This window comes from Medicago sativa, chromosome 7 (genome assembly GCF_051527215.1).
Source record: "Medicago sativa cultivar Bolivia chromosome 7, Bolivia_mono, whole genome shotgun sequence".
Classification (NCBI taxonomy): Eukaryota; Viridiplantae; Streptophyta; class Magnoliopsida; order Fabales; family Fabaceae; genus Medicago; species Medicago sativa.
Genome location: NC_140755.1, coordinates 15,321,007 through 15,344,372, shown reverse-complemented (window position 1 = coordinate 15,344,372; position 23,366 = coordinate 15,321,007). Strand labels below are relative to the sequence as shown.

Genomic DNA, 23,366 nt, shown 5'->3' with positions numbered 1-23,366 from the left:
ACAAAAACAAACATTACAAAACAGTCTGTAAACAATATAATGAGTTTTTTTTTTCTCCAATAGGGGTAGTCAAAGTCGAACATGATGTAATTCGCTTTCAACCACCAATACGTTTGAAGTTTAACCCTTTCGAGAATAGCATCAAGTTGATCAAAGTGATTTTGAAAAAATTCTCCTGTTGCGATCTTTCCAAATAACAAATAAGACCGAAATCCATATAACAGTAAAGCCCGTCCTAGAGTTCTTTGAGAAACCTCCAAGAGCACAAAATTGGATAGCATATGAATGTAAATTACCATGTAAAACAGTAACGATACCAAGTCAATGTGAGATCAAGAGCCATAGCCGTCCGTAGTGGTCGCAATGAAAAAACAGATGGTCCCTTTCCTCCTCCTTACCACACAAGGCCGCACAAGACACAATGGTAGCATCAAGGACATTCCTTTTACGCAAGTTGTCCTTTGTAGCAAGTCTATTCAGAAAGAGAAGTCATACAAATATGTTCACATTTAACGGAACCACTTTAAGCCATAAAAATTGATTAAAATCTTCAGAAATGTTAGTGTCCACCGCCGTTAAATAAGAGTAAGCCGATTGCACCGTATAGGTGTGGGTTGAGTGGAGTTTCCACACCCACCTATCTGACAAATCTACCTGCAAAACAAAGTTAGCCAACCGCTCCACACACTCCCCCACCAACCTTTCCTCCCACGCAAATAAACTCCGCCTCCACCTCCACGCATCCCCATCAGCCCCCCAACCTAATACAAACATCTCCCTCACCGTGATCATTTTATATTCTGACAACTCAAATGGTCTGGAAAAAGACACAGCTAACGTAACGTCATCCAACCACAGATCCTCCCAAAACATAGTGGTGCGACCGTCTCCCACCTTCTGAATATTGTCCACCAACCAGCTAGCATCCGCCAAACCCACACCAGATCGAAATTGGTTTATGTGACGCCACCAAATCGATCCGACTCCTTCACAAAACCGCACCCTCCCTCCAACCTCACCATAGTTCACTCGAAGCACCACATTCCACAAACTCTCCCTCTCCTCCAACACCCTCCACACCCATTTCCCCAATAAAGAAATATTAAACTCCCTCAACCTTTTCATCCCCAAACCTCCATTCTCCCTTTTCAAACCAATAGCATCCCATTTAATCCAAGAAAGTTTCCTAAAATCCTCACCACCCCCCCATAAAAATTAATAAATAAATAGTAAAGGGTAGAAATAATACTTGAGGGAGCTTTGAAGAAAGAAAGGAAATAAACCGGAATGGACGACATAACAGACTTAAGCAAAACCAACCGACCACCCAAAGATAAATTTTTACATTTCCACCCCGATAACCGCCTTCGAATCCTCTCAACCAGGGGCTACCAAAACTGAAGCTTCCGAGGATCCCCACCAATGGGCAATCCTAAATAGAGAAACGGAATCCTACCATGTTTACAATGCATTACCACAGTTGCCTCATGAATCCAGGAATCATTAACGTTCACACCAAATAACATACTCTTGTGGAAATTAACTTTCAACACGGAGACAACTTCAAATAATAACAGAACTACCATGTTTATATAGAGATTGAAATGACAGTAAGTATTTATAAGAACTGATATGACAATAAATAAGTATATTGAAAAACTAACATGACAATATTAACGAGATATTCTAATGTAAAGGACTATTTTGTCTAATATAGTATACAATCAATGACTATTTTAAAATTTTGATATACTACCAAAGAAATATTGTAACTACTCATTACACATTCAAGAATTAAAACAAATATTTTTCTTAAAAAAATTCAATAGGAATGGACGATCATTATTACTAACATGCACAAATAAGACATGTTGTGCAGGGTACATAATTAGATAAAACTAACTTAGATAAGAACACACTTTTAAATCTAAACGTTTTCCATTAGACCAACCCCGTATTAATATAAAGGAAAATGCTAACCTGCACCGCGATGTCTCAGGGGCACCGGTTAAGTATAAAACATAACTATGGAATATTGAAATAGCATTATTATGAAATTGTGCAATAGTTTTCATAGATACCCCAACACCTTGTACAAAAAGAACAGGAGCAGTAAATAGCTTGCCGTATCTACTTCATTGAGCAATCATCAATCAACATCCATACAACCAACCCTTCACCCCATTTCTCTCCCTTCTTTCTCTATATAACCAACCAATACTTTTCCTTCATAAATTCTTAAAGTTCTTATATATCTCTATAATTTGTTTTTATTAATTAATACATATTTCTATTTGATGAGTTGTTCACTCCCCTGAATTCCTTCCAAAAGCCAACTCCTTTTTCCCACTTTTTCTTCCAACAAACAATTTCTTTAATTCATTTTTTGGTTTTATTTATTCATTTATTTAGTTATTTAATTTTTTTTTCATTCTCAAGACAACAATAGGGGGGATGCTACTACCCTTATAGGGTGGCTCTTTTTGTCCACTCTCATATGCAAATGGTACCTCAAAGTGCTTATATATATAAGCACATGTGGTGATTACAACTCTATAAGCATCTTCTTCAAGTTTCTTTTGGTTTCAAGAGTTTAAGCAAGCATCAATGGCTATCTTCATTGCAATTCTAGGTTTTTTCTTTGTGTTCTGTTTTTGCTCTGCTCTTTTGAAGTGGAATGAGGTAAGATACAGAAGGAAAGGTTTGCCACAAGGAACAATGGGGTGGCCTGTTTTTGGAGAAACAACTGAGTTTCTTAAACAAGGTCCTAACTTCATGAAAAATCAAAGGTCAAGGTAAAAATCATAAACAACTTCACATGTTTTTTGTTTTTGTTTTTGTTTTTGTTTTTCCATCATCATCATTTGATTGGTTACTTTGGTGCATGTGTTCATGTTTCTAATGTTCCTATGTTCATGTTTCTTGTTAGGGGAGTGGTTTTTATGAACTTGGTTTTTAAAGACTATTCCATTGGTTTCATTTTCTTTATATTTTCTTGATAAAAAAAAAAAAAAAGAAGCTACTTTGATCAACTTCCCTTGCATGGCACTATGATTTATCACATTAATTAATTGCCCTTTTGAATGTATTACATAAATCATGGAGTGTTTAACCAAATCAAGACGACACTGGGATTTTATTGAAGCTCTAAAGTAAAAAAAATCAATTTTTTTTTCCAAAATTTCGGTAATATATGTGATTATGTCAAATTCACCGTTAGTCCAAAATGACATTTACATCATGAAAGTGTGAATATGAGAAACTAATGTTAATTGGACAAAACATTTTTTTTACTAAGATTTTCTCAAATGAGTTAAACTAAGTGTGTGGGATAAAAATTATTCATTCATGTACCTTTTGGTAATTTACCCTATTGGTTATCATTGTAACTTTTTTCTTTTTGGTATCACTTTTGTGTATGACAGGTATGGGAATTTTTTCAAATCTCACATATTAGGATGTCCTACAATTGTATCAATGGATCCAGAACTAAATAGATACATATTGATGAATGAAGCAAAAGGGTTTGTTCCAGGATACCCTCAATCCATGTTAGATATCTTAGGAAAATGTAACATTGCAGCTGTTCATGGCTCCACTCACAAGTACATGAGAGGGACATTGCTTTCAATCATTAGTCCCACTTTAATCAGAAATCAGCTTTTACCTAAAATTGATGAGTTTATGAGAACTCATGTAAGTGATTGGGATAACAAAGTCATCAACATTCAAGACAAAACTAAAGAGGTTTGTACTTTGTAACACTCTTCATGTTAATATTGATAGTGAGTCTAACAAAATTACGGTGTAAACCGTAAATATTTTTCAAATACTATGTTTTGTAGCTTCAACAAAATCACGGTGTCACTCTGATTTTGTCAAATTCACCGCGATTTTAGACATTCATTGGAAGACTTCTAACTAACTACATATTCACAAATGTTTTTTTAACAGATGGCATTTCTATCATCTTTGAAGCAAATTGCTGGTATGGAATCAAGTTCAATTTCTCAGCCTTTCATGACAGAGTTCTTTAAGCTTGTTTTAGGAACTCTCTCCCTCCCTATTAATCTTCCGGGCACAAACTATCGTCGTGGATTACAGGTACGATAGCCCTTCGTCTTTTCTAATTAACGTCTAAGCGTGTGTTTAGATGAGCGGTGGACAAGTGCCACGGTAAATATAGAGTTTTACCACCGTAATTTTTAGAAGCTACAAATTACAATATGTAACTTTTAGTTTTACCACCGTAATTTTTAGAAGCTCCAATGTGTAACTTTATTTAAGTCCATCATTCTTTTTTTTTGGTTGAAAATTTAGGCCATGTTTTGTGCAAATAAAGATGTATAATACCAATTATTTGTTCATGTTGCTACTAATTTTGATTAGTTAGAAAATGATAGAATATATTTGATTGATTCTTGTAGGCAAGGAAAAGTATTATTAACATTTTGAGTAAGGTACTTGAAGAAAGGAGAGCATCAAAAGAAATCTATGAAGACATGCTTAGTTGTTTGATGAGAGGGAATGATAATAAAAGCAAATTAAATGATGAAGAACTTATTGATCTAATCATTACAATTATGTATTCTGGGTATGAAACTATTTCAACTACATCAATGATGGCTGTAAAGTACTTGCATGATCATCCTAAAGTTCTTGATGAAATGAGGGTATGTGGAAAAGTTATCATTATTGCTTTTTTTTATTTGAGTTTTTTTTTTTTATTATAAAGAGTGTGATAATATTGAATATTGAAATCTTGCAGAAAGAGCATTTTGCTATTAGAGAAAGAAAAAAGCCAGAAGAACCTATTGATTGCAATGATCTCAAGTCCATGAGGTTTACTCGCGCGGTAAGTAGCGTTGTAATATCTTTTCATGAATCGTCAAAAACATCAATGTCGCTCTCTAAAATTAGAAGTTCCAAGTCTTTCTCGTTCTCACAACTAAGACAATGTCTTAGACGTTACTATAAGAAAGACCGTGAACTTCTATTTTCGATAGTCGACGACAATGATCATTACAATTTTAAGTGCTATTAAGTTTGATTTTTCCATTAAATTGTGTCTTTTGCAGGTGATTTTTGAGACATCGAGATTAGCTACAATAGTTAATGGAGTTCTGAGAAAAACAACTCATGACATGGAATTAAATGGTGGGTTTTTTGAGTGGCCTATTTAATTTCTCTAGCTCTTATGTATTTATGTTGATGGGCTCAAGAAAAATGTTTTTGACTTTTTTGGTTTCTTTCAGCCACTTTTTCAGTATCAAAAAAGTTTGTTAAACAGTAGCCAGAAAAAGAAATTCATTCATCCCTAGGATTGTGTAATTGTTCACATGGCATTGACCACTCTTTCAACACTCCAACTAGACCCTTTTCATTTCACTATGTAAAAAAGTTTACCAGAAAAAGATGCATCTTTCCAAATTACTTAGATTACTTTAATATGATATGGTCATGGTCCATAGGTTGAAAAATTAGGTAGTGGGCATCTTAAGGAATTTACAAAATAGTTATGTGTATCACCGACACTTCCTATTGAAAGTATAAGTGTATGACAATGACATTGAAGGAGTGTATGACAATGACTTTGAAGGCATGTCTGTTGTTCGACATATATTAGTGTCTAACAACGACACAATACTAACATATGTGGTTACATTAAATTATTCTATTTCCATATTTTTTGGTGTCAATGTTTCATACTTCATAGGTTCTTACTATTCATAATAGCATGTGTGAGCATCTCATTGATGCTATCAAGAGGGTTAATTGGATCTATATTTGTAAATGATTTTTCAGGCTATTTGGTTCCTAAAGGGTGGAGGATATATGTATATACTAGAGAGATAAATTATGACCCAATTCTTTATCATGATCCACTAACATTTAATCCTTGGAGATGGCTGGTTAGTAACAATCTCTTCTTGTTTTTACTTTGTTATAAAAAAAAAATCATGAAATACTAAGAACCATAATTAACAAACAACTTGAAAATGCAGGGAAATAATCTAGAGTCACATAGTCACTTCTTGATATTTGGAGGAGGCACTAGACAATGTCCAGGAAAGGAGTTGGGAATAGCAGAAATTTCCACTTTCTTGCACTACTTTGTAACTAGATACAGGTGAGAATAGTTATTTACCTATTTTATATGACTAAATTTTCATTTTTGTTTTTGAAAATAGAATATATTAATTGCATTAGAGGTTTTCTGACATGTGATCTTTAATGTTACATTGCAGATGGGAAGAAGTAGGAGGAGATAAACTAATGAAATTTCCTAGAGTTGTGGCACCAAATGGACTACACATAAGAGTCTCATCTTATTAACCAAGGATTTGTATAGATAATACAGCACATGGTAGTGATAGGGTTTTTGTTTTGTATGATAATTAATTCTCTAACAAATTAGAAAATCAAGGAAATCAGTAGATTCTTGTTCTTTTTTGCAACATTTAAGACAATTCAACTGTTTTTGAGCAGCATTTATTTATAATGCTAATTTATGGTTGGAATGTGGGTGTGAAGAATATTGTAAGTTTGGAAAATTGACAACTTAATTTTGTCACTAGTTAAGAGTAGCATGTCAGTGCTATCAAGCCTAGTACATGTTTTGGGGAATTAGTCACTTTAGTCCCTGAATGGGGAACGATTCGTCAATTTAGTCCTTGAATGCAGATAAATTGCAAAATAGTCCCTGAATGTAGACTTTGTTAGTCAATTTAGTCCCTGAATGCAGACTCCGTTAGTCAATTTAGTCCCTGAATGTAGACTTCGTTAGTCACTTTAGTCCCTGAAATTGACCATGCAGGGACTGTTTTGCATATTATCTGCATTCAGGGACTAAATTGACGAATCATTCCCCATTCAGGGACTAAAGTGACTAATTCCCCATAACTATTCCTTGTCTATGGACCAGACTAATTAAATTTTGGTCAATGCTAGAGCCTAGAGTGTGACACTTTCATTAAGTTTCCATCCTTTCACTTTCAATTGAGAAAATTGCTCTTCTTACCATCAGTTTTGCTTCAAAACATCAGGAAAATACAAAACTATTCCGCAGCGGTAGTTAAATGTTGTTGTTGATCCCCGACGGCAGTTAATTGCAGTTGGAATATTTTCGTATTTTCCTGCTGTTTTGGAGCAAAACTGATGGTGAGAAGATCAATTTTCTTCAATTGATGCCTTCTTTGAGAACATGGGCCTTTTAGGTTGAAATTCATTGGGCTAAGATTTTGAAGCACTCCTCTCTAACAAAACTGCTATCCCACCCCTAAAATAAACAAAAATACCCCCAACCACCGTTCACTCCTTAACATTTAGCCTAAGAGTGAACGTCTGGAGGTATTTTGATGTTTTTCAGATGTGGGAGAGCAATTTCGTTGGTGAGAGGAACAATTTTCATTCAATTATTTGGCAAATTTTTCATGAAATCTCATTATATTTGACCAAACAAATATTATTTCAAATAGACACGTTTAGAAAAAACAGATTGTGTGTCATTAGAAATGCACTTCTAAATAAATATGTTGTCTAATAGTATACTTTTGAATATTTGTGATCTTTTTAATTTTTTGTAATGATATAAATTACTCATTATGCTACTATTTTAAACATGTATCTTTGGAGCATATGTTAGAATTTACCAAATTATATATATACTCAAAGTATTGACCGTAAAAAATAAGAAAAATATAATCAATGTGATTTTTTCTTCACTTTTTTATTACATAATGATGGTTTCATTTAATTTATGGATACCTCTAAACAACTTCATGGGAGAAAATTAGAGAGTGAAAGGGAGAAGTTAAAAATGAGAGATCATAAAATGGAGAAGAAAGAGATGTAATGTGATGTTATATTGTCTCATTTTAAGTGTCACTTTAACATTTTTTTTTATGTCTCTAAATAATGTCACTTAAAAATATCAATGTAACGTTTATTACTATTTTTTCACTAATACTATACCCTTATTTTTTTTTTTAATTTCACTCTTCTTAACTACTTTACTAACTATAATTAATAAGAGTGTTTTAGTAAATTATATTACTTATATTATTAAAATCAACTATTCACGTTCTTAAAAACTGCACACAATCTAAAATGACTATTAAAATGAGACGTAAGGAGTAGTGAGTAATTTAACACTTGTAATAATAATATGAAAAATAGATGAAAATCATTAATTAGGTTTATGTCGGTATATTGTTGGTGTATCAAGTATGAGCTAAAAATCTTACATCATGTCAAAATATTAGTGTTGAGCAACATATAAGTGAGTGTGGCATATACTCAATGCCTTATGATTTTGATGAGTGTGTAGGTGCAAATCACTTATGCGGTTGCTCTTGCCTAATGTCATGATCCATTTGGATCCCCTCCAATATCAAGAGTGGTATAAGAGTCAGGTTCGACGAATGTCAGCGTCTCCTTGTATCATAGGTCTTCATGAAACTGTAGTGACCATGAGGCGTGTCCCATTGATAATGTGTGCTAACGGCGATTCAATTGTATGTGCGTGACAAAATTCTGCTTGTGGGAGCATACACACTTGAAGGATTGATTGTTAGTGTGTCAATTATGATTAGAAGTTCCACATTTGATGAAAAAGTAAACGATGAAGAACATATAAGTGAGAAGATTCATATATTCAATGTCCTGAGGTGTTTTGTGAAGATGTGATATTCTAACCACTTGTGTGCTTACTCTTGCTTAATGTGGTGATTTTACTCGCTCAAGTCATATCCCAACATATACCATGTAAACATATATTTTCTATATCATATATACCCGTGAAATATTAAGGCACAAAGGTAAAATTTACTAATGCTCCATCTGCAGTAGTACAAGTGTTATTTAAGGTCATGTGCAGAATATGCTTTAAGATAAGTGTTTTTTCGACTGCCGCATAGGGTGATTCAAAGGAGTCTTATGCCTGCTTCAAATCATGCCGAAAGAATTTGTGTCCTGAAACTTCCTACAATGAGTGATTCGAATCACAATAAAGGATCTGGAAGGTTTATTCAAATCATGCCTATTTTTTCCTATGAAAATAGAGTTGAAAAGTAATATTTTACTTGAACCAAAAAGAGGGAACCTAGAAGGAAACCTATGGTTTAAGTGTTGATAGATTTTTGTTGAAATTACTTGGTTGAGAAACACGTTTTAAACACCTTGGGGGGATAGGAATCATTAGGGAAATGATGCAAACTTTCTCTAGTGTATTCTTGAGTGAAAACCATTGACGGTTGAGAGAAATGGAAAAAAGGTAAAATTAGGATTTGCTCATCTTGAACTCTAGAAGCTAATTGCTTGTACCAATTTTGTATCTCTTGTAAAGACTTGTTTACGGTGAATAAGAGAGTTGCTCTTTCCTCGAAGACGTAGGTCAATTTGGGACGAATTACATAAACAATCTCATTGATATTACTATACTCTCTTTATAATTGTCTTTGTATTGATTGTTTCTTTTCTCTACACATAAGTTCTAGATTAGTTCTTGTTTGAATCTTTATTTGCTTGAGTTGTCGGTTTCCATTGTTATTTGTTCCACTTTTCTTGTTGAATCCACAACAAATGGCATTAAAAGGAACAAAACAAAGTGTGCATAATGGGTGATAGTGTAATGTTAGGTACACTAGATGGGGTAAGGGTGGTATTGATGTTGTGGTGAAAGATAATAAAGGTGTTGTAGTTGCTGCTAGTTGCTAACTAGTCTTTTCTTTACCAGATTTAGAGGTAGCAGGAGCTTTAGCTATATATGTGGAAGAGTTTGAAATTTGCGAAAGACGTAAAATTTGTGAAGCGGAATCAGATGTCGCAATTTCACATATTCTAAAAAATCAAGCTTCTATTTGGACGCATAAAGTTTGCCGCGATTTCGGCTAATCATGAAAACATGTATGGCAACCAAACGAGCACCAAATCAATAACTTGAAAGCAAGTCCGACCCTTAGCAAGTGCAAGGTGAGCTACGGTGTCGGGCCTCACAATTTTAGGAGCCTCAATTTTTTTTTAACATAGTACCCAAAAGTATTAGGTATAAATAATAAAATATATAAAAAATCAATATACATCTTATAATAGTTTAGTTGTAAAATAGAATGTACTTAGGTCTTTGCTCTTGAGGTTCAATCTCGAGCATTTGTGTGAATTTGAACCAAATATAAAAGTCCCAATTAGATACATAACTACAATACTATTATAATTTAATATGCATTTCAGAGTTTTCTATGAATGTAGAAAACTACTATATATCTTGAAATTTTTGTCATCTATTTCCATTAAAAACCCAAATTAAATCCATTAAATAATTGGTATTTTTTTTCTATTGTTTTAAGTTTTAATCATGTAATAATTTCCTACTATTTTTTTTTCTTCCCATATTAGTACTCGTTTGCCACTATTTAGATAGCAAACACACTTTTTTAAACAACAACAACCAATATACATAAATCCATTTTATGCTAAACAAAGTGACGATCCTTTTTAAGTTTTTGGCATTTTTTATTTTTATGCCCAATTTTTAATATTAAAACAATTAGTGGTTAGGGAAATTCTACACAAATTAGTTAGTTCCTCCTATACAGACTTATGTTTACTTAGTAAGAATGACTATTTTTTATGTTATTTACAACTTAAATAGATGATTACGATTGCTTAAAAAATCTTGTTTTTCCATAGGGGTCTTTTTTTAATATTTGAACATGGCCTCAGATTTTATCGGAACGGCCCTGCTTGAAAGCCAATGTTACAAATCTATACATGTATATTTTAATCACTTTCATTTTGCCGGGTTTGCAATTTTGCATATATTTTGCTTTTATGTTATCAACTTTATTGTTGTAAGTTTGTTCAAGCTTAAATCATTTTCAATTTTAGGATGTTAAATTTGAGTTGCTTTTCATGTATTCTATCCATATGAATTATTGAATATTTTATAAGAAAAAAAAAGTAAGTTGGAAGTTATTTAAATATGATGCTACTACTACTAAATATGGTATTGAATTATTGAAACTGCAGCCCTGAGCATCTCGTACGTAGTAGTGGTCTCATTATTGATGAGTAACAGTATTCTTCAGTCCTTGACACCTTTCTCACTCACTCTCTCACCCAATCTCTTTTCAAACATGTTGCCTTATTCCACACCAATACATAATAAAACTGTGTGTCCTTTTCCTTGTCCTTTTCTCTTTAAAAGAAGATAAATATCACCATCACTAAAGAAGTTAACCATGGAAGAGGTGTGGAATTGGAAATACATGAGTACTCGTAATTGTACTTTTGGTGGTGTTATCCTTCAAGACTTTCACACTCAAGCCCTCACTTCAGACCCACCCAAAAGCATCGATTATTCTTCTAATAATTTATCTTCCTTCGTTGCTTCAGATCAAAATAACAATAATGCTTCCTTTTATTGCCCTAGTTCAATGACCCCACCATCTCTTGTCACTGATTTTCACTTTGTTCACCAAAACATTTCTGCACCAATAAGGGTTTCTGCGAGCGTAAATCCTTCACCGTATGATCAGAATGTGGGTGTTGCTGCATCTAATTCTTTCATTTCTTTTGGTAAGAGATCTTGTGAAGCAACTGATATTAGCCGTAGTGAAAGGAGAAATAAGAGGATGATCAAGAATCGGGAATCTGCTGCGCGTTCACGAGCTAGAAAACAGGCAAAAATTCTTTCTGTCCCTAAGAATCTCTTTTCAAACACGTTGCCTTATATCCTTCCTCACCCCGCCCCATTGCCATGCCTATGTGGGTGGGAATAGAGATTCTTAGGGACGGATATAGAGGGGGCTCCAGCGACCAGCCCCCCACCCCTACAAATACTGTGTTATATTATAGAGTAATGATAGTTGTACAACCATTTTTTAATAACATTATAACTTTTTCTCTCATACTTATATTATATTTTTACTTTCTCTCTCAATTGATGACATAAACTTTTTTAACCGCATGTATTCAATTAAATCATGTCAAATAGACATTTGTAGAAAGGTATTTTGTGAATTAATCTAGAAAATTGGTATCATAGAATGATTTGATAGGGTGTTCTATGTGTTAAAAAAGTCTTACATCTTCAATTTATACAATTAAATTCTCAAATCTTTATATAATACTATTCGTCAAAACTATTTTTTAGCCCCCGTTTAATATATTTCTAAATAATAAATGTGATTATATTGAAATTTAAAGTTTGTATATTGTGGTGAAAGGTGGTCAAATGTTGTTTTTTTTTTTTGAAAGAAAGGAGTATGCTTATAACATAAAGGTGGTCAAATGTATTTCTATCATTGTTCATTATTTTAGAATAACTGATTCATTTACTTTTTTGTGTGGTTATTTCAGGCTTACACGATTGAACTAGAGCAGCAAGTTCAACTATTGGAGGAAGAGAATGCAAGACTTAGAAGACAGCAACAAGAGGTACATTATTGTCCCATTTCATTCTCTTTAATTTGTTCTTTTCAGTCAAAAAATGGTGAAATTTTTTATGTATTTGGTATAAATTTTGGATCAAATACATCACATTTTTTTCTAGTTGCTAACATTGATTCATTTTTTTTAGTTGCTACACATTATATTATGCTTGGTTGTATTGTTCTCACAACAACATAAAATATTTACGATGTGGCTTCAAAAAAAAATTATGATGTGGCAACTAACATGTTGCAAGTGTTGGTGATTTAGGTCGGCGATTATTGTATTTACTGTGCATGCTAATAATAACACCAAAAAAAAAGTTATTGTTCATTATTTTATACTCCCTCCGTTTCGCGATTATTGTATTTACTGTGCATGCTAATAATAACACCAAAAAAAAAGTTATTGTTCATTATTTTATACTCCCTCCGTTTCGAATTAACCGAATTATTTGCTCATTTCACATATATTAAGACAAATGTATAAACAAAGGAGAGAGAAAAGTGGTTTTAACTGTTCTTGTTAAGTATTGGTGCATTTTCCACTAACATAAATGCAAAGTGAAATATAATGAATTGAGAGTGGTAAAAGTAATATTAATTAGAGTTATAAAGGAAAAAAGTAATTAATATTGTATTAGAAAATGAAATGGTTTAGTTATTTTGAGACACTTTTTTATTTTCGAATCGCTCAATTATCATAGGACAGAGGGAGTAATTGATTCATTTACTTAGTGTGGTTATTTCAGGATTACACTATTCTACTAGAGCAGAAAGTTCAGCTATTGCAGGAAGAGAATGCAAGACTTCGAAAACAGCAACAAGAGGTACATTATTTTCCCATTTCATTGTCTTTAATTTGTTCTTGTTCTTTTCAGTAAATTTTTTTTATGTATTTTGACCAAATATATCACATTTTTTTTCTAGTTATCAGCATTGCTTCATTGTTATTTATATTTTTAGTAACTTTGCATTATATCATGCTTTCAATTCCACATAGTACTAGTAGGATTGAATTTAGGTTTTTTTTTTTTTTTTTTGGGTGTCAATGTGAATGCAGTTACGGGAAGCAGAAAGCGTTGGTCAGCAAAAGAAGTAGCTTATATCAACAATTTGAGAACAAAACAAGTAGTATCTTACTAATGGTGGTCTAAACCTATTAGTGTACGATGATGTAGTTGTTTTGAATCTTTCCACGTTTTTTTAGTTAAGATGTTTTCTCTTATGGTAGAAAACAATGGTTATGTTTTCAGGAATACACGAAGGAAAGTGAAATGTATGAAAGAGGAATGTTGTTGTGTGCTCTCTCCTTTTTTATTGAATTGTTTAAGTTCTCCTTAATCATACTATATCTACAGAGACCAAATTACATCACGGATTTGTCAACAACCAAAAAAGAGATATAAAATAAATATAGTGTGAAAACAGTGCATTTTTTAGTTCATATAACATTTTTTAGCATTTTTAATGGGTGACAACTAGAGTAACCATAGAAGAATGGTGGATAATTTACTCAACCAATGAACATTCACTTTCTTAGATGGTATCCATGAACTATCTTGACCCCCAATAAATTGCTCATTTTTATTGGTTGGTGGGTAAATCACCCACCATTATTTAAAGGTAATATAGAAAAAACCTTTTTAATGACCAAAAATACTGATGAATCATTTTTATAGGACTAAAATGCAGATGAATTTTTTTTACATAGATTAAAAAAAATACTGACAGCAGATTTTACATAAATTAAAAATTGTGGTTTTTTTATTGAGATAAAAAACAAAATTCAAATATATATAGGGATCATTTATTTCAGAGTTAAATATGTTTTTGGTCTTTATAAATATATCAACTTTATGTTTTAATCTCTAAAACTTTGATCGAGTTTTAGTTCTAGAAGATTTTCATCACCACTTTTTATCCCTCCTTTTAAGGCGACTCATGTGTAGAATTAATTTTTTTTTTTTTTGAAGAAGTTAAAATGATATATATTCACATCAAAAACCAACGCAACTTTAGCACAAGGTGTGCCGAAGAAACGCTAAACAAACAAAGTATCTGTCAAAAGTAGCGAAACAAAAAGCAAAACAGACGGGCACTAGTCGATACCCAAACATAATAACAGGTTCGACCGCCACTGCTGACAACCATACACAAAAGCGGCATTATTAGCACGTAACCACCAATAAGTGTGGAACTTAACCTTTTCCACTAGCTCCTCAATAGGAGTGATGATATTGTTAAAAATTATATCATCACGCTCTTTCCAGATAAGCCAAACACATAAGAGCCAAATGAGCTGGAGAAAGGAGCGTCTAGTCTTCATACCACCTAAATAGTTTGTAAACTGAATAAAATGAGCACCAATATTGCGATGGTCGACTCCTGAAAAACCAAACCAAAGCCGCACATGCTACCATATATTACCAAAATAATCACAAAGAATAAAAAGATGGTATGCAGTTTCAATATGTCCACACCCCCCAACGCAGGAGATGTCTGTGACCTGAAGAATGCCCTTATCAAAAAGATTAATTTTGGTTGGCAATCTGTCCCGAAGCAAGCGCCGGGCTAAAATCGACACCTTCAATGGAACCTGAGGGTGCCAAATCAAGCTCTGAGCAACATCCAACACATGGTAATCCTGAGAAGTAAGGACCGCATACCCTGATCGCACCGAATAACCTCCGACAATGTCAGGGTGCCACTGCCAACTATCTAAAACATAAGGCTGCAGAGAAAAATTAGAAATAAGAGCCCTACACTCCGCTAACATCTCATCCTCCCACACCCACAACCTTCCCATCCACTGCCAAGCTTCTCCACCCTCCTCCCAACCTAGAGAGAACATGTCAGCAACAGTAGCCAACTTGTTCTCAACTAAGGTAAACAACCGACTAAAACGCCGACAAAGGGGAACATTTCCAACCCACCTATCCAGCTAAAACGAAGTGTTCTCCACATTCCCCACCTTCCTCAAAACCGACCCTGCAAACCAACCCTCTCCCTCCTCACCTATCCCATCTCTAATCTTCGCCACCTCCCTCCACCAACAAGAAGCACTCCTGCCCCCAACCTCCAACCTCCATGCCTCCTCACCGTACCTAGCGACCAACACTCTATAACAAAAACCTCCTCTATCAACCAACATCCGCCAACACCACTTCCTTAAAATAGATAACTTAAACTCCCTCAACTGTCTGACCCCCAAACCTCCATCCTCTTTACACAAACAAATAGTATTCCAACCAATCCAATGGATTTTACTGAGAACCACACCTCCCCCCTCCAAAAAAAAATTTAAATAAAGATTCAATGGAAGAGATTATACCTGATGGAGCTTTGAACAAAGAAAGATCATAGACAAGCATTGAGGTTAGGACAGATTTTAGAAGAGTCAACCGGCCCCCAAAGGAAAGAAACTGACTTTTCCAAGGCGACAGTCTCGATTTTAAGGTATGCATCCCAGGGTCCCAAAACGCTAACCTACGAGGATCACCCCCAATAGAGAGACCCAAGTACAAGAAAGGCACCTTTCCAACTTTACAATTCAGAATTGATGCTGCCTCTACCAACTAGGAGTCGGAAATATTAACACCCACCAACATACTCTTATTAAAATTAACCTTCAGCTCGGACATAGCCTCAAACAGTAATAGCACGGCCCGTAAAGCACAGACGTTTGCCCAATTCTTAACACCCAATAATAAAGTATCATCGGCAAACTGGAGATGAGAAACCACCAAATTGTTTTGCGCTCCCACCCTATAACCCTCAAAAAGATTTGCAGTCGCCATCGCAGACATCATGACATTAAGCCCCTCTGCAGCCAACGGGAATAGAAAAGGGGAGAAAGGGTCACCTTGGCAAAGTCCCCTCTCAAGAGGAAACTCGTCTGCAGGGCTGCCATTAACTAGAACGGACGTTGTTGTTGTGGAAACACATTCTTTAATCCATTTCCGCCATAAAACCGGAAAAGCCATCTTTCTCATCACCTCATCCAAGTAATTCCAATCGACAGAATCATATGCTTTTTCAAAATTGACTTTAAAAATCATAAGGTCCTTTTTCAATTTACGAGCTTCATCCACCACCTCGTTCGCAATAAGAACTCCATCCAGAATCTGTATGTCTTTAATAAACGCTGATTGAGTTTCTGATATCACTGTACCAACCACCGAACGGAGGCGATTAAGAACCTTCACAAGAATTTTATATAAACAGCCCACCAAAGAAATAGGCTGAAAGTCAGACAACTTCTGCGGGCTCTCAACTTTTGGAATAAGAGCAATAAAAGTTGTGTTTATACCTCTAGCCAACTTTCCATTCTGATGAAACTCCATAATGAAACGCATAATATCCTCTTTCAAAATAAGCCAAAACTCTTTAATGAAACCAAAATTCACACCATCCGGTCCAGGGCTCTTGAAACTATCGCAATCCCACACAACCGACTTCACTTCTTCAAATGAAAAAGGTTTAACCAAACTGCCCCCCTCTATATGCGATAACATTTTAAAATTCATATTTTCGACTCCTGGTCGACTCATATTATGTTTCTTGAAATGATTGCTGAAATGAGTAAAAACGGCATTACGGATAGGCTGAACCCCTTCCACAATATTCCCATTCTCCACAAAAGAAACAATAGCATTCCGTCGACGACGACTAGATAAAATCGTGTGAAAAAACTTAGAATTGGAGTCACCTTCCTTAAACCAAAGCTACCGAGACTACTGCCAACAAATACTAGTGTTCACTCGAGACAAAGAATGAATCTCGTGAGTGATATCTCGCAACTCCTCCGACTCAACATGCGACAGAACACCATCTGCCCCTCTACAGTCCAAAAAAGATTGCCTAGCTTTTAAAGAATCAATCTTTGCCGTTATATTGTTAGAATGAGACAAGTGTCAAACCTTCAAAGTCGACTTAATTAGCTTGAGCTTCTCCTTTAGGACGAAACCGCCCCACCCCTGAACGTTGAAGGATCTCCATTTATCAGAAACAAATTGATGATATCCTGGCATATCTTGCCAGCATTTTAACATTCGAGTAGGCCACGGACCCCAATTTACCTCGTCCACTGACAATTGTATCGTGCAATGATCTGAAATCCTGCGAAGAAGGGTAATCTGCAAACAATTAGGCCATCGAAGACACCACTCTTCAAAGAGCAAAAACCAGTCTAATCTACTCATTGACAAGCCATCGCCCTTGAACCATGTAAAACAACGGCCACATAAAGGTAAATCAAACAGAACATTGTCATCAATGAAACTATTGAAGTGCGCGACATCTGGTGTCACCCAATCAGCTCGGATCGAACGTATTTCATCACTCCCACGGACAACATTGAAATCTCCACATACACACACACAGACAATTTTCCCTTGCAAAAGAGATAACCTTTCAGACAAAGAGTCCCACAAATCCTGCTTGCCTCGGACATCACACGGTGCATAAACATTGAACAAATAGAGCTCTTCACTTGACGAAATGATCCAACCATGAATTATAAGAACGTGTTCTTGGCTAATAGACGACCACACTTCCACCTCCGAACTATACCACATCGTCAACAACCCCCCCGATGCACCAATAGAAGGCTGAAAAGAAAAATCATGATTTGAGTTTCCCCACAAAGAAGAACATATTGAAACGTCACACACCGCAAGTTTAGTTTCTTGCAAACACAAAATATGAGGCTGCTTCTATCCTACCAACAACCTTACTTCCCTTCCCTTCTCCATTCCACCTAACCCCCGCACATTCCACGTTGAAAACTTCATCACACACACCCACCACGCACACACACACCACCACCATCCCGACAACTACTCCTTAATTTTTTGATGGGTTGGGTACCTCCTCTAGCCTTGTTGTCGCCCTCTACCACAACCTTCTTCAACCTCTTTTTCTTTGATGAAATCAGCCCCACATAAGCAGTTTGAACGTTATTTATCCATTCCACGCTCCACGGACCCGATCGGGATAACCTGACAGTATCTTGAGAATAAGGAAACGGTTGAGCATGACGTTTCCGAGAAGAATCCACCTCTGCCGTAGCTTTGGCTGAAGCACAAATACCTTAAATTTTCGGCAATGCATCACCCTTAGGCGAACCAAGCGGATTGATTTCATTAAAAGATAAAGGTGACTCGGCATTAGGCACAGGCTTCCCCGTAGAGGAACTAGCAGCAACCACCTGAGAAGCGAGCTTGGGACTGTCCGGACCGGCACTAGAGAGCACTATGGGATCGTGTTTCTCTACTGATGTCGTAGTCTCCAAATTTACCGCACCATTACTAGTACCCTTAACGTTCTCATTTTCATCTTCTACTTCCGCGAATTCCTTTGCCATTTTCATCTTCTACTTCCTCTACTGATGTCGTAGTCTCCAAATTTACCGCACCATTACTAGTACCCTTAACGTTCTCATTTTCATCTTCTACTTCCGCGAATTCCTTTGCCATTTTATCAACCAAAACATCAACATTATTATTAGTATCAATATCATCATGGAACTTTTCCGTCTCCGGAGACGACGCAAATGACTTCTCATCCTCGTCAGACAAACACGCATCTTCACCCAAATTAAAGCCCCATTCCTCTACAATTTTAATACCCACAAGACCAACGTCTATTGAAATTTGTTCCGACATATTTATTACTTCAAACGAGGAAGTGGAAACTAACACCCTTGCAAAATCAAATCTCTGTCTTGACAAAGAGCAGTTGTCTGTACGTAAATAACTCCCACATTCAAAAACACAAAGCTTGAAAAAGCTCTCATTCCAGGCATGCAACGGAATTCCGTACTCACGTAGCCAAGCACCTATTCTAAAAGGCAAAGATGTTTTCTACCATCGAACCAGCTGAGCAAATAGTAAATCAAAAAATTGTCTAGCCTCCCTAACCTCATCAAACACCGGACCACCAGACACAGAGCGTAAGAAAACCTTATCCGCCCCAATAGGAATAATTTCAAGGTCCATAAATCCAGTATCGTCAACTCGACGTTGAATAAGGGGTATAGATTCACCATTAATCACCGTTCCAATCAAACATTGACGTACCCAAGCCACATCTTCCTCTCGTGGCATGTATATGCGCACCAACTTCTGAGTAATCGCGTCACTGTCCATGCTTGCTAAAGTTTGATCTCTCCTCTTCCCCATAACACCTCCCTCCCGCCCTACCTCATCCTCCCTCCCCTTCTTCGACGTCTCACCCACCCTCACCAACACCGTCCCAACCCTCACCTTCTTCACTACGCTCTCCTTCCTCTCCACAACACTCTCGACACCATTTGAATCTTAAAAGACACTTTGCAATAATGTTTTGAATATTATAAGAATCTCATCAAAATAAATTAGAATATTTTAGCCAACATGAATAAAATATGAATATTTATGTTTTTGGCAAAACATGAATTATTTGCTCAAGAAAGGTTTTGTTTTGACAAATCTGTGATGTAATTTTTTTTTTAGGGTAACTAAATTGGCACAATTTTTATTTTCAAAAACCATTTATACAATTTTTTTTTTATCGGAGACGCAATTACATCACGGATTTTTTTTTATCGGAGGTGAACAATTTTTTTGGTTTATTTTCAATGCCGTGATGTTATTTTTTATCGGTTTAAGTGCGCAATTTTTATTTTTACTTGAGTAAATAAAAATTGTGATAATTATAATCACATATATTTTATTGATTTATAATATTTTTAAATGTAGTGATATGAATATTTTAATATTAATTTATACTAAAATAGGAGTATTGTTAAAAACATATGAGAATTTGTATTGAATTATATCCTAGATTTGTGGAAATATTTTAAGGACAAATAATATAGTTTTTTTTGTTGAAATATGTCTTGAATTAGTGTTGCAAAAAAGTCTCGCATCGGAGAATAGGAAGAAATATGCAAAGACTTGGCCATATAAATAAAGACATTGTGTGTTAGTATTTCTTGCACCAATAGTTTATTAGTTTTGTTATAGCTTATATTACCTCTGTTGTTCAATATTTGTAATCATCGATTATAGTGGAATTCTTTTCAGTAGCTCTGCTCATCGATTAGTTAGCACATTGCTGGATACCACGTTAAATCGATTATAGAGGATTTCTTTTCAGTGGCTTCGCTCGTGGATTAGTCAGCACATTGTTGGATACCACGTTAAATCTGGTGTCGTTTTTTCATTATGTCTTTTACTATTATTGTCATTATTCACGCATTCCGTTTATAATAAAATCAAATTCAAAAAATATAATGAATTGAACAAACTCAATCCCTAACCACCTTCTCAGATGGAAAGTAACAGAATCAATCACATGAAAGAACATTATGTCAAGTAGAAATTGGCATTTGGTTATGTTTCAGATGGTTGAGGGTTCCACACACTCATTACAGATTTGGGGCACTTGACATATTTGGGATCATAAAGTCATTAGCTTTGACTACAAAAGTTTAAATCATTTGCAAAGGGATAAAATCAAGTTGTAACTGGCGTCGAAGACACGTGGGAGTTTGTCATAAGCCTCTAAGAAACATGGCACGACACATGTTGAATGCTCTGTTCGTGATTGCTATTTTTTAGTTATCTTTTACTAGTTAATGTAGTAGTTCTGTATAGGAAATAGGGGTCACTAATCATTCATAGAAAACCTTAAACACTCAAATTATACATGTTAATGAGAGAAACAAGTCCTTCAAGACAAACGTATGATTTTGTTTTCCACGTTCTTTATTCATTTAATCAAATGCTTTTTCCTTAAAGTTATTTGCATTTACTTTAAGTTTTGCCTTTACTTTTAAAGCGAACTTTCTATTTCGACTCAGCTGAAATAGTTGTTCAAACTTATACTTTTAACAAATCTATGAACATTCAAACATTTCTGAGAAATATTATACAAAATATGTCTTAGAATTTATTAGTTTGATCTTGCAAGTAACAAATTAAAACTAGTGATTGTTTACCAAAAACACCGATAAATAGTCATTTAGAGATAGCGTAATGCCCAATTCTTTCAGCAAGAGGTGTTTTATCTTGGTTTTCGGGTGTCAAACATTGATTACGTTTGAACCTTTTAAACCGGTGATATCTTATTTTTTCTTGGGAAGGGAAAAAGTAAGCAAAACCCTTGAGAATCGAGGTCCGGGAGTTGTTTTCGCTACGGGAAGGTGTTAGGCACCCATAACGACTATAGTATCCTATAGGAACCGTCTTTAATTTCTACGCGCGCGCTTTATTTTTAAATGCTATTTGAAAAGTGATATTTACACCTAAGGGTATTCTAAGTGAAGAATTGGGGGGAGAAGAATGTGTTTGAATTTTTATTTTAGTTGAATTGAAGGAATTTTGATTCCTTGCCTACGTACCCGTTTATGGAATCAAATCCACCGTAGTTCTCTTCCAAAAAATGTTTTTGTTTTTGTTGGTTGATTTTAAGTTTGAAAATGGGATTTTGAAGAATGAGAGAGAGAGGCCTCAAGGGCATGAGATTTGGAAAATGTGAGGTGGGATTAGTTATTTGCAAAATGTGGTCTAAGTATGGTTATTTTTCATTGAAATTTGATTAAGGAAATGAAAAAGGAAAACTCAATGGGATTTTGATCCCAAGGTTTATTTTGAAAAATATTTGAGTGATGTTGTTCATATTTTTTTGGAAAATTGATTTTTTCTAAGTATAAATCCTAGACATTCATCTAAACATACAATCCTAAACATACATCTAAACATGCATATTCTAGCTATATACCTAAAGTGGTGTGTGTGCATGTGTCGGTGCTTGTGTCGGTGTACATTATTAGAGTCCATTGTCCTTATTACATCATGCCCTAGTTTACATTCTATGGTCTTGCAAGGAATTAAAATTGCATGAAAGTAAAGTACAAAAAGTCCTAATTATTACATTCTAATTTTTGCATGAAATTGAAACTTAAAGTGCAAGAAATAAGATGGAGAGGAAGATGAAGCGTGGAATGCTTATGAATGTATGAAACATGAAACAAAGAGATTAGCAATACAAGATATAATATGGAAAATAAAGCAAGTGGAAATTGCATAACAACATGAGCAAAACTTAACTAAAAAGTAACAAAAACTTTAGCCAACAAAATGGGAAAATGGACTTGAAAAATTACCGTAACGTCAAAGCAAATTTAAGACTTAAAATTCTCATATCAAGGGTAATTTTCAAATGGTTCATTTCAGCCACATTATGAGAATCATAAGGACAAGTATGAGCCAAGACTTATAGTAAATTTTCAAATCCATTTTACACATTATTTCTCATGGTGACAATACACATTACTTACAAAACAAGAAATTCACAACTTGCACTTTCAAAATAGCCAAACAAACACAATTTTCAGAAGTAAATACATTACACATTTGCATATGAAGTATCAACACAAGGTGGCAAAATATTAGAATCAAAAGCACACAAAAAACTTCATAAAAATTGACAAGAAGTACCAAACATCACAAACAAGATCACTTATGTTTTCTATCCATTTTTCATGTCAAAATATCATAAGAGACTGGTGTTAAACATCAAGCATGATTGCAAGAGAGTTCACAAGATCTTAGAAATTTTAACAAGATTTTTGACACGAAATGGAAAAGAAAATGAATCAACAAGGGAAAAAAATATTTCCTCATTTTTTGATGAATATTTAACATACAAATTCATCAAGATTCATCAAAAAAAAAATCAAGGAAACTATTTGAACATTTTTTAGGAATTTTCTTGAAGATTTTCAATGAAACAAACGGCGCAAATAGCAAGAATCGGTGTAGGAACAGCAAGATAGTGGAGTAAGACAAAGGCTGTAGGCAAATTAGGCCCAAGCCCAAACGAAATGGGTAGGGTTATGGGTTAAAACCATGGGTTGGTGGGTCAGCTTGTGGAGAAAAACGGGTT

The 23,366-nt window shown here is 34.8% G+C and overlaps 4 protein-coding genes across 4 annotated transcripts; 2 read left to right on the top strand and 2 right to left on the bottom strand.

Moving 5' to 3' along the window:
* The first annotated feature begins 2,067 nt into the window (after positions 1–2,067).
* On the top strand, positions 2,068–6,620 carry LOC146904536 (cytochrome P450 85A). The gene is made up of 9 exons (XM_085725630.1): positions 2,068–2,795; positions 3,426–3,747; positions 3,955–4,104; positions 4,428–4,673; positions 4,769–4,855; positions 5,079–5,157; positions 5,806–5,912; positions 6,006–6,130; positions 6,249–6,620. The coding sequence occupies exons 1-9, from the start codon at positions 2,608–2,610 to the stop codon at positions 6,334–6,336; spliced, it is 1,392 nt and encodes a 463-aa protein (XP_085581756.1). The 5' UTR covers positions 2,068–2,607; the 3' UTR covers positions 6,337–6,620.
* A 4,637-nt stretch (positions 6,621–11,257) lies between these two features.
* LOC146904535 (uncharacterized) lies at positions 11,258–13,730 on the top strand. The gene is made up of 4 exons (XM_085726738.1): positions 11,258–11,681; positions 12,361–12,438; positions 13,184–13,261; positions 13,495–13,730. Exons 1-4 carry the CDS (start codon positions 11,268–11,270, stop codon positions 13,531–13,533), a joined length of 609 nt encoding a protein of 202 aa, XP_085582864.1. The 5' UTR covers positions 11,258–11,267; the 3' UTR covers positions 13,534–13,730.
* Positions 13,731–14,532: 802 nt separating this feature from the next.
* LOC146904534 (uncharacterized) lies at positions 14,533–16,948 on the bottom strand. The gene is made up of 3 exons (XM_085728308.1): positions 16,061–16,948; positions 14,941–15,375; positions 14,533–14,847 (listed from the first exon to the last, which is right to left on the bottom strand). The coding sequence occupies exons 1-3, from the start codon at positions 16,946–16,948 to the stop codon at positions 14,533–14,535; spliced, it is 1,638 nt and encodes a 545-aa protein (XP_085584434.1).
* Positions 16,949–17,347: 399 nt separating this feature from the next.
* On the bottom strand, positions 17,348–18,010 carry LOC146904533 (uncharacterized). The gene has a single exon (XM_085728306.1). It carries the CDS (start codon positions 18,008–18,010, stop codon positions 17,348–17,350), a length of 663 nt encoding a protein of 220 aa, XP_085584432.1.
* Positions 18,011–23,366: the final 5,356 nt, after the last annotated feature.

Coding starts and splice junctions, on each gene's coding strand:
- LOC146904534 (XM_085728308.1), bottom strand. CDS start 16,948: ATGTTATCGCATATAGAGGGGGGCAGTTTGGTTAAACCTTTTTCATTT. Junction 15,376..16,060: donor AGGCTATGTCCGAGCTGAAG/GTTAATTTTAAT, acceptor ACTTCGTTTTAG/CTGGATAGGTGGGTTGGAAA. Junction 14,848..14,940: donor TTGATAAGGGCATTCTTCAG/GTCACAGACATC, acceptor AATATATGGTAG/CATGTGCGGCTTTGGTTTGG.
- LOC146904533 (XM_085728306.1), bottom strand. CDS start 18,010: ATGTGGTATAGTTCGGAGGTGGAAGTGTGGTCGTCTATTAGCCAAGAA.
- LOC146904536 (XM_085725630.1), top strand. CDS start 2,608: ATGGCTATCTTCATTGCAATTCTAGGTTTTTTCTTTGTGTTCTGTTTT. Junction 4,105..4,427: donor ACTATCGTCGTGGATTACAG/GTACGATAGCCC, acceptor TGATTCTTGTAG/GCAAGGAAAAGTATTATTAA. Junction 5,913..6,005: donor TTAATCCTTGGAGATGGCTG/GTTAGTAACAAT, acceptor TTGAAAATGCAG/GGAAATAATCTAGAGTCACA.
- LOC146904535 (XM_085726738.1), top strand. CDS start 11,268: ATGAGTACTCGTAATTGTACTTTTGGTGGTGTTATCCTTCAAGACTTT. Junction 12,439..13,183: donor TTAGAAGACAGCAACAAGAG/GTACATTATTGT, acceptor TGGTTATTTCAG/GATTACACTATTCTACTAGA. Junction 13,262..13,494: donor TTCGAAAACAGCAACAAGAG/GTACATTATTTT, acceptor ATGTGAATGCAG/TTACGGGAAGCAGAAAGCGT.